This window comes from Babylonia areolata, chromosome 6 (assembly GCF_041734735.1).
Source record: "Babylonia areolata isolate BAREFJ2019XMU chromosome 6, ASM4173473v1, whole genome shotgun sequence".
Classification (NCBI taxonomy): domain Eukaryota; kingdom Metazoa; phylum Mollusca; class Gastropoda; order Neogastropoda; family Buccinidae; genus Babylonia; species Babylonia areolata.
The window spans coordinates 16,447,238-16,458,750 of NC_134881.1; the positions used below are offsets into that span (position 1 = coordinate 16,447,238).

The following is an 11,513-nucleotide window of genomic DNA, read 5'->3' on the forward strand; positions in this document are numbered from 1 at the left end:
TTGGGTTTTTGTTTTTCTTGTTGAAAACTTTCCATTGCAATTTTAAAGAAGTTTTCAGGAATGTTGTACTTGGACATTTAAATGCTATCATCATGAGCATTAACTGCTTGTTCTGTGTGCTCTTTGCAGTACACCATTCTTAATTTACTGGTTTTAGTATGAGATGTTTTTTATGTTCGTTTGTTTTGTTTTTCTTAATTAATTCGTGCGTTTGGTTATGCAGCTGGTCAGGCATGTGCTTAGCAGATGTGGTGTAGCGTGTATGGATTGTGTGTGTATTTCTTTTTATCACAACAGTTTTCTGTGTATGAAATTCGGGCTGCTCTTCCCAGGGAGAGCGCGTCGCTACACTACAGCGCCACCCTTTTTTTTTCTTTTTTTTCTTTTTTCTGCGTGCAGTTTTATTTGTTTTTCCTATCGAAGTGGATTTTTCTATAGAATTTTGCCAGGAACAACCCTTTTGTTGCCGTGGATTCTTTTACGTGCGCTAAGTGCCTGCTGCACATGGGACCTTGGTTTATCATCTCATCTGAATGACTAGCGTCCAGACCACCACTCAAGGTCTAGTTGAGAAGGAGAAAATATCGGCGGCTGAGCCGTGATTCGAACCAGCGTGCTCAGATTCTCTCGCTTCCAAGGTGGACGCATTCCCTCTAGACATCACTCCACATGTCCGAATGCAGTGACACCTCCTTGAGAAACTGAACTGAACTGATTTTGATGGGATTTTTATTTTGGGTTTTTTGGGTAAACGTTCGGATTCAGTAATCGTGAAGTAGATAATCAAGTATAATAGCTTGTTACCTGCAGCAAGGCCTAATTAATCAGTTTAAGTGAGATCAGTGATGTGTTTTTAATCTCTTTTGAAAGTAAGCCGCTTGTGGTATGGGAATGGATGAAGTGGTAGGCTTGTTCTTGTAGACATGGTTGGCAGGGCTGAAAATAGGTATGTTTTATGAAGATTGATACTTTTTAGTACATCTTTATGTGGTTTTAATAGTGTTTGTTGCATCTTTCCAAGCTGTGCATGCTTTGTCTTTTCAGACTGCTGTTGTTGCGCATAAAGTATAGATTTTTTTTCGTTTCAGGATGTTATTATTATTATTACTCTTTGTACAGTACATTTTTTACAACTGACTTTATTCTCATATGATTTATTATTATTCTTCATGGAACAACACATTGCTTGATGCTTCAGTTCATATGGCTGCGGTCAGTGTTTTACTTACGTTCATAGCACTGATGTATTGCTGTTAGCCTGGTGAAAGAATGCTGTGGTTCAGCTGAGACCAGCATTTACTTATGTTCATGGTATAGGTATGCTTCTTTGAATTAAAGAACTGAGAGGCTGGGACAGTAAAGAATTAAACAATAGATTGTGGTAAGTAAGTCTCCATTTACAAGGAACACAACTTCAAGTCAGTGCTGCTTATGCTACCAATTCAGCATGCACACAGGTGAATAAAAGGTACATTGGAACAAACCCAGACAAAGGAAGCTCCATGCTTGTCCTTGTACCGACAATTTGACATGTGCACACAGCAGCAAGGACAGAAAGAAATGTGCAAACGCAGATTTTTAATGAGCTTTTATTCAAGACCAGCTTTGCCTTTTAGTCCTGAATATGCTACATAGATTATACAGACAAAATCTGAACAAACACGTGGTTGCATTTTTGACTCAAAATAGAAGAACATTGAGGCTAGGAGAGTGAAGGATTAAACAACAACAAATTGATGTAACTCTTTCCATTTACAAGGTGCTATGAACGCTGTGAACGAATGCTGTGTTTCAGCTGAGGATCAGCTTCTCTCTGCACGGTGTGGCTCACGTACAGGACAACTCACCTTCCTCCTTCAAGTCTGACGTGATCGATTTCTTCCTGACCTCTGTCGGGGCCACGCTCATTGAAATCACTGATGTGGAACTGAGGTCAGTACTGCCGGCTGCCCTTGTGGGGGGAAGGTGCATTTTGGGGCGGTGTGGGGGGGAAGTGAGGTGAGGGAGAGTTTGTTGGAGTGGTACAAGGGGGTGGGGTTGTTGGAGAGGGGGTGGGGCGGGTGCTGATGCGATAAAAATGGTATCCCTGCCTTCTGTTTGGTCTTTCATTTTCTTTTCTTTTTTTTCTTTCTGTCATTTTTGTATTTCTTATTTTTCTACTGCCTGTTTCTTTCACATGCGTTTGTTTTTCAGCGTTGTGGGTTTGGGATTTTTGGTTGTTTTTTTTTTTTTATTCTGGAGACTTCATGATTTTAAAGATTTTTTCACCCAGAAAAATGAAGTTGGTCTTTGGATTTTTGAAAATTTTGTTCATGGGCTTTTTTTTTTCCTGTATTTTTGTTGTGCTGTACGGAATTCTCTCTGGTCCAGATTCCATGATATTCTACTTACTGTTTTCTGGAAAAAAAGAATACTATTAAAACTTCTATACATGTTTCTTTTCATTAATATTTTATCTATTGACAGGAAATGTTTTTGTTTGTTTGTATTATAAGTGAAGTATCACTTGTTAATGTGTATATTGAGTGATTGAAGGAATGAGCCTATTTCTCGCTTTTGACATCACTGTTTTCATATGCATGTGATATGTGTAAAAGATGAACGGATGTAATGTTTCAACGCCCCAAGGGGGCATACGAAATATACTCCTTGCCTTGCCTTGCCTTGCAGGATGGCCTACTTCCAGCAAAAGGGTGTGCTGCTGTCCTCGTGGCAGCTTCTGGCGCTGATCCAGTCACACTACACCCAGCAGGCTCTGCAGCAGGCCTACGTCCTCATCCTGGGGCTGGATGTGTTGGGAAACCCTTACGGGCTCGTCCGTGACTTCACTCAGGGCTTGGGAGACTTCTTCTATGAGCCCTTTTTGGTAAGCGTTGGGGGGCCAGTGGGTTTAGAATTATTATCAAGACGTCGCTTGGGTGACTTCTTTTATGAGTCCTTCCTGGTAAGCATTGGGCCAGTGGACTTAGAATTATTATCAAGACGTTAGCTTTTGCCAGGCATTCTCATAGCTGTGTTACGCAGCTGTGTGTGTGTGAGTGTGGATTGGTGTTTATGAGTGTGTGTGGTGTTAGCGCATGGTGCATGAATCCTGTGAGTGGAATGTGTGATTATCTGCCGATACAGCGTCTGTGAGGGTCTGAGTTTGAATCCTGCTCTCACCCTTTCTCCCAGCTTTGACTTGGAAAATCAAACTGAGCGTCCAGTCTTTCGGATGAGATGATAAAACCAAAGTCCTGTGTGCAGCATGCACTTGGCACACTGAAAAAGAACCCATGGCAACACAAGTGCTGTCCTCTGGCAAAATTCCGTAAAAGAATTTCACTTTGATAGGTACACAAAAATATGTATGCATGCACTCAAGGCCTGACTAAGTGTGTTGTTTTGCTGCTGTCTGGCATCTGCCCAGTAGATGTGGGGTAGCATATATGGGTTTGTCAGAACACAGTGACACCTCCATGACAAACTGAAAGGAATGTGTACAACGCGTTGAGCTGCATTGTATCAGATTATTTGCTTTATAAGAATGAGTCATTATCGTTATCATGATGATGATAACGATGATTGTTGTTGTTGTTGTTACCATGAAGGTTACATGTTATTATGATGATGATGATTGTTATTCTTCTTATTGTTGTTGTTACTATGAAGGATATGTGTTGTTGTGTTATTCTTATTATCATTGTTTTTATTACCATGAAGGATATATCTATTATGATGATGATGATGATTGTTGTTGTTACCGTGAAGGATCCATGATATTATTATCATGATGATGATGTTGATGATGATGGTGGTGATGATGATGATGATGATTGTTGTTACCGTGAAGGATACATGTTATTATTATCATGATGATGATGATCATGATGTTTATTGTTACTGTTAACAATGAAGGATCCATGATATTATTATCATGATGATGATGATTGTTGTTGTTGTTAACATGAATAGGATACATGTTATTATTATCATGGTGATGATGATGGTGATGATGATGATGATCTTCTTCCTCATTCGCCTCCCATTAGATGAGCAGCCCGGTGTCCTCGATGAAGGCTGTCGTCCGTCGCAGCTCCTCCACTGCTGTTGGTGTTGGCCAGTACTTCCTCCTGGATGCTGCATGCATCGTACAGTCTTGAAGGATGTGGTCGGTTGTCATTGGTCCCTCACCACAAGGGCACTCTCCACTCTGTCCAATGCCAAATTTTGTGTATGTGGTGGAGCAGGCGGTTGTGTCCAGTCCTCAGGTGGAAGATCTTGACCTGTTCCTGTTGTTCCAGCAAATGGTATCTGTCTTCTGGGTTATATTTGGGGTGCTGGAGGCGCCACTTTATTCCTTGCTGTGCCTTGATGATTGTCTTGATTTCATCATGTGACACCAGTTTGTGTCTGTGCACCGTCTTTTGCCAGAATGTCCGCTTTTTCATTGCCTCTGATGCCACAGTGTGCTGGTACCCATTGTATCACCACTTTCTCCACTCTGGCACTCAGAGCAACAAGGGCTGAAGTGAGATTTTTCTGTTCTTTATGATGATGATGATGATAGTTGTTGTTACCATGAGGGATACATGGTGTGCATGGTGTGTGGCAGGGGTCCATCCAAGGCTCTGACCAGTTTCAGGAGGGTCTGACTCGTGGTGTCAACAGTCTGATGGGCAACACTGTCGGTGAGACACTTTTCCTTCACTGGCTGGTCTCTTTGGAAAACACAGTCACACACACACACACACATGCATCTGTTCTGTGAACAAAATTATCACACTCACACACACACACACACATACACACACGAAATACACACACACACACACACACACACACACACACACACGCACAAATACAGACTCAACACACACACACACACACATACATACACACTCATGCATACACGAATGCATGCACAGACACACACACACACACACACACACACACACACACACACACACACTCTCTCTCTCTCTCTCTCTCTCTCTCTCTCTCTCTCTTTCTCACTCCCACCCCCTTCTGTGAACAAAATTATGACACACCCACCTACACACACAAATGCAACACACACACAGCACACACACACACACACACACACACACACACACACACACACACACACACACACACACAAACAAACACACACACACAACACACGCACAGCACACACACACACACACACACTCTCTCTCTCTCTCTCTCTCTCTCTCTCTCTCTCTCTTCTCCACAGCTCCCCCCCCAACTCACACATTTGTGAACACACACACACACACACACACACACACAACACACGCACAGCACACACACACACACACTCTCTCTCTCTCTCTCTCTCTCTCTCTCTCTCTCTCTCTCTCTTCTCCACAGCTCCCCCCCCCCCAACTCACACATTTGTGAACACACACACACACACACACACACACACACACACACACACACACACAAAACTAGACACCTCCCGAGTCAACTCACTTTAAACAGATTTCCTTTTGGTGAAGATAAGTTTGCAGAAAAACTCAACATACACGCACTCACACACACACACACACACATGCACACGCACACACACACACACACACACATACACACACACACACAGACACACACGCACACACAGACACACACTGTGAACAAAATTGTGACGGCAACACACATGCACACAAAAATACAAAAAACAACAAAATCACACCCGTGAACTGGATCATAAAAACAAATGCACACGATTCAGTCCACGCATCAAACTCCAAATACAACTCCTAACTTACCAGCATGGTTGCCCAAACAGGTGGCACTGCGGGCTCTTTGTCCCTGATGACAGGATCCTTAGGAAATGCACTGGCTGCCCTGTCCTTCGACAAACAGTACCAGAAGGTGGGACCAGACTCTGTTCATCATAGAAGAATGAATGGTGAATGATATGGATACTTAACATAGCACCTATCCTCAGTGGGAGACAAGCCCTAAGCTCTTTACAAACACTGATTCACTGATACTTATATAGCACCTATCATCGGTCAGAGACCAAGCTCTAAGTGTTTTTCAAACTTAGGATCATTAGCACAACAGGCTGCCTACCTGGGTAGAGCCGACTGACGACTGCTGTTGGGCGCTCATCATTCGTTTCCTGTGTCATTCAGTAAGATTTCATGCATGCACACATACACACGCAGACAGACATGTAACATTCAACATGTATGACCATTTTGTTTGTTTACCCCGCATGTTTTTTTTGGGGGTGTATGCTGGGTATGTTCTTGTTTCCATAACCCAACGAATGCTGACATGGATAACAGGATCTTTATTGTGTGTATTTGATCTTCTGCTTGCTTATACATACAAAGGGGGTTCAGGCACTAGCAGGTCTGCACATATGTTGACCTGGGAGATCGGAAAAATCTCCACCCTTTACCCACCAGGCCCCATTACAGAGATTCAAACCGGGAACCCTCAGATTGAAAGTCCAACGTTTTAACCACTCGGCTATTGCGCCCATCTGGTAATGATGAAATTAAGGACTACCAGAAAGTGAGACCATGCTCTGTTCATCGTGTATACACAGAGTTCACCAAAAAATGAGGATTACCAGAAGGTGAGACCATGCTGTGTTCATCATGTATACACAGAGTTCACCAAAAAATGAGGATTGCCAGAAGGTGAGACCATGCTCTGTTCATCATGTATACACAGATACACAGAGTTCACCAAAAAATGAGGATTGCCAAAAGGTGGGACCACTGTCTGTTCATCATGCATACACAGAGTTCACCAAAAAATGAGGATTGCCAAAAGGTGGGACCACTGTCTGTTCATCATACATATACAGGTTTCACAAACTCATTCAGGATTACCAAAAAGTGGGCTCACTCTCTGTTCCTTCATATATGCTGATTTTCCAGCAAACAGCAGTGTATGGAGCCAGTGTAATGAGTGCTACTCATAATCACAGGTGCTTTCTTGCATGTGCACTTTGATTTTTTGCAGTTTAAAAAACACATCTGTGTCGCTACATTTTTGGCTGATACACTGATTTTTCAGAAGCATTATTTTTTATCTGTCCATTCAGTAAGAGGCAGACCACACTCAGTACAGCCTGCATACTTCAAATCATATCTCTCTCTATCTTTTTTTTTTCTTTTTTTTTTATTGTATGGGTCACTGTTAACCTCTTTTGAAATTGTCTGAAAGTGAGTGGGAATCAGACAGGCAGGCTTCGCATATGAAGGACGTGTATATGTATATGTGTGTGTGTGTGTGTGTGTGTGTGTGTGTGTGTGATTTCTATTTCTCTTGAAAAAAACAACAACAAAAAAACCTAAACTAAAAGAACCAGTTTGCTGACTTATATTTCTGCTGCATTTACCAAGAAACTGTGAGTAAATGATGGGCTGAAAACTATGTTGAGTACCAGTACTTTGAATTACAATTCATGCATGCATTATAGGGCATGGCGACACATTTTAGTTTTTAGTTTTCATGTATCTTCCAGGTTCATTTCAAACGCTATTACTGACAGTCAGTAACACATACCCAGAAATTATGTGAGATTTGTTTACCTCACATTGATGGTTCACTCTTTGCTATCCAGTGTGTTAAGCTCCAGACTGTCAGGAACTGGTAGTATGTTCATTTTCCGTTCAGATAATTATGGGTTATGTATACTTTCTTGCAGCAGTTTCCATGCTAGAATGCTTGTACATGTACAGTTTCATGTGAGGCACTTGGAAAGTCCAGTATACGGGGTGTTTGCACCATATGTAACGGTAAAAAAAGAAAAAAGTTATTAATTTTCAAAAGAAGGGAGATGTAATGATCACCTTGTTCATAAACGGGAACATTGTTTGGTAAACTTTCCCCTTTCTGTTACTATGTGACATCTTCTGGGTAAACAACAGTGGATTAAAAAGATGGCAACTCGTTATATGATCTGAGCGTTATTATCAAAAACATGTACGACCAATCAGTCTTTAAACCACATACACAACATGAAAACACTCAACACCATATAAGTACAATATATTATTATTATTATTATTATTATTATCATTATTGATATCATTCACAGAAACAATGTAGGTGGATGCAGCAGCAGCCCAATGTATTATCATTATTTTGAAAAAAATTATATTATAAGCAATCACAGAAACGATGCACGCTGATGCAGCAGCAGCCCAATATATTGTTGTTGTTATTATTATTATTATTGTTATTGTTATTATTATTATTGTTGTTATTATCATTATTATAATAATTCACAGAAATGTCTCCCTTGTATGCAGCAGCAGCTTAATATATCATTATCACTGACAGAAACGACGCAGGCGGTTGGAGCTGCAGCCCCGAAACCTGCCAGGCAGCCTGGCGCAGGCATGCCACACCCTGGTGGTGGGAGTGGGTCTGGGGTTGTCTGGCATCATCCTTGACCCCGTGAAGGGCGCCCACGAGGACGGGGTCGAGGGCTTCTTCAAGGGCATTGGCAAGGGCATTCTGGGACTGCTGACTAAGCCGACAGGAGGCGTGATTGACATGGTCAGCATGGCATTTGACGGTCTGAGAAGGTCAGTGTGAAACCTGGTGAGGATTGATTTAGGTTATGTTTTGTATAGGCGTTAATGGTGCTTGTCGTTCTTGGACTTGTTCTGTTGTTGTTGTTGTTTTATGGTCCTGGGGTGTTGGTACTAGATTGGGAAAAACAGGTTTTGTTGTTTGGCGTCATGCGCTGATCATGTCAAACAAGCGCAAGCTGTAGCCGTTAGGTACCCTCTGTGTGGCCAAATTTTTTGTGGTCCGCACAGTGCTAAGAGACTCCACCCAGCCTAGTTCTGGCTCACCCAGTCAGCGCAGTATGCTCCCTTCAGCTGTGAGTATCTACGGCAAACTGCTGACTCTTGTGTTATCCTGAGTTACCTTGGACAGGACCAGCTCCCTCCCTCAATGATTGGAAGAGCGACGACAGTTTCTTCATGTCAAAGTGATGGCTCGGCCCTGTCACCTGGATGCACGGCCTGGAGTTCACTTGGACATGACCTTGCCCATGGAGAAATGTGGTAGAATGGTTACGACACTCAGGTACCAATACAAATAGTCCGTGAGGGTCTGGGTTCAAATCCTGCTTTCGCCCTTTCACCCAAGTTTGACTGGAAAATCAAACTCAAATCTAGTCATTTAGATGGGACAATAAACCTAGGTCCCGTATACAGCATGCGCTTGGCGCACTGAAATAAAACCCATGGCAACAAGAGTGTTGTCCTCTTGCAAAATTCTGTAGCAGAAATCTACACCGATAGGTACACAAATATGTAAGTACATGCAGTCGAGGCCTGACTAAGCACGTTGGGTCATGCTGCTTGTCAGGCATATGCCTAGCAGATGTGGTGTAGCATATATGGATTTGTCCAAATGCAGTGATGCATCCTTGAGAAATTGAAACTGAAAACTGAAACTTGCTCATTGCTGACAGGAGGTTTGACATGGGGTTGAGAACATCTATTCCTGGCCTACCCGTCTTCATCCTTTGGCTGGTGACCGTGGAACAAGAAGAGGAGGCTGAGGAGGGGAATGATTCTTTCATCACCCCCATCCTCATCACCTGTAGATTTTTTTTTTTTTTTTTTTTTTTTTCAAAATGGAGCACAGCTTAGACTTGGGGCAACTTTTGTTGACTAGACAGTACACGGCCAGAGGGTTGACTTCTGTCAACATCAAGGGGTCATGTTGATAAGACCATATTTCACACTGAAACAAAGCTTGACTGCAGCTGCCAGTTTCCCACCAATAGGACAGTGACTAACCTTTGCCCCCTGACGGAGTTTGAACAGGTCCACTGTGTTGTTTTGACATGAACCGAAGCCTGTGACTGAGAGCATCGTTTCTGAAATATTGGCACTATGGAGTGATTTTCGACGGGTGCAATAGCCGAGTGGTTAAAGCGTTGGACTGTCAATCTGAGGGTCCCGGGTTCGAAGCACGGTGACGGCGCCTGGTGGGTAAAGGGTGGAGATTTTTACGATCTTCCAGGTCAACATATGTGCAAACCTGCTAGTGCCTGAACCCCCTTCGTGTGTATATGCAAGCAGAAGATCAAATACGCACGTTAAAGATCCTGTAATCCATGTCAGTGTTCGGTGGGTTATGGAAACAAGAACATACCCAGCATGCACACCCCCGAAAACGGAGTATGGCTGCCTACATGGCGGAGTAAAAACGGTCATACACGTAAAAGCCCACTCGTGTGCATACGAGTGAACACAGAAGAAGAAGAAGGATTGATTTTCACACTGAAACTTGCTGGTGAAAGAGTTACTGCTGATATTGCCCCAGTTTTGTCTTCTTAGTGGTCATCGTTTGAGAGGAATATCCAGACAGATTTGAATGAGTGTGTATGTTGATTGATATGGATGATTTTGGAGGTTGGGTGGGTTATCTATCACAATCGATTGGTTGATTGGTGGCTTGGATTGAGTGGTGCATTGATTGAACAAGGACAACAAAAAAATTGTATGACATGATTGTTATATCTCTGTCTGTCTGTTTCAGAGCTGCCGAAATGGAAGGTGGGGTTTACACCAAGATGCGACTTCCCAGGTTCATCAACCCATACATTGTACGGAGTTTCTTTCTTATCAGACGTCTTTTCTTTTTTTCACTGGTGTCCATACACGCTAACATATTCAGAAAACTAGATAAGTATTGTATTGTTTGTGACCTGATACAGGTCTTCGTCATATACAAAACATGAGTGTCAAAGAATTGATAGACAGACAGAAATACAAAAAAAACTTAGCTGTATGAAGAGCACAAGATCAGGAGTCAAGATGGCTGCCGGAAAAAAAGAGGAAGCTAGTCAGGGATACAGAGGGGAGGTAACCTACTTCCAGGAGGTTATTGGCTGTAGCTACTTTAGTTTTCTCCGCATAGGCGTATAGTAGTTTGCACAGGACAGGAATTGGACTCCCTGCCAGAGTCTGCACTAGTGAGTCACAGTAAGTATGTTAGATAAACGTAATTTTAGGATAAAGAATTCCTTAAGTATTGACATGGAGTCATGTGATTCACACTGTGTGTAAGATCTTTTGAGGTAGGGTCCTTTGGTTTTGCATTGCAGATTGCATTGATCTGCAATGTGCAATGTGAAGTTGATGCTTTCTCTGTAGAACTGCAGTGTTGATTATCCTTTTGTAGAATGGCATCTGCCCAGCAGGTGTGATGGAGCGTTTGTGGATTTGTTCTGATGCAGTGATGCCTCCTTGAGAAACTGGAACTGGTTTGTGTCAAACAGGTAGCAGTTTGGGCTGTGTCAGAGAAACGTGATGGGGAAGTCGGATATTTTTAATGCTTTGTGCACAGTTGGGTGGATCAAGTCAGTAGCAGGTCAGGAAGTACACAGAGGTGGTTAGGATGCAGATAGATTTCAGGTTACTTGTTTTACACCCTGATATACGGAGGCATGCACTTGCACCTGCATGCACACACACACACACACACACACACACACACACACAGACACACACACATGCACTCGCACACTC

The 11,513-nt window shown here is 42.6% G+C and overlaps 1 protein-coding gene across 1 annotated transcript in view; it reads left to right on the top strand.

The window, feature by feature from the left end:
• The window catches only part of LOC143282785 (intermembrane lipid transfer protein VPS13A-like), a 210,239-nt gene that overhangs the window by 192,733 nt on the left and 5,993 nt on the right, over positions 1-11,513 (top strand). The window contains 6 exon segments of the mRNA XM_076588549.1: positions 1,796-1,932; positions 2,671-2,866; positions 4,595-4,670; positions 5,774-5,859; positions 8,296-8,543; positions 10,522-10,588. Coding sequence (XP_076444664.1) covers positions 1,796-1,932; positions 2,671-2,866; positions 4,595-4,670; positions 5,774-5,859; positions 8,296-8,543; positions 10,522-10,588 — 810 coding nt within the window.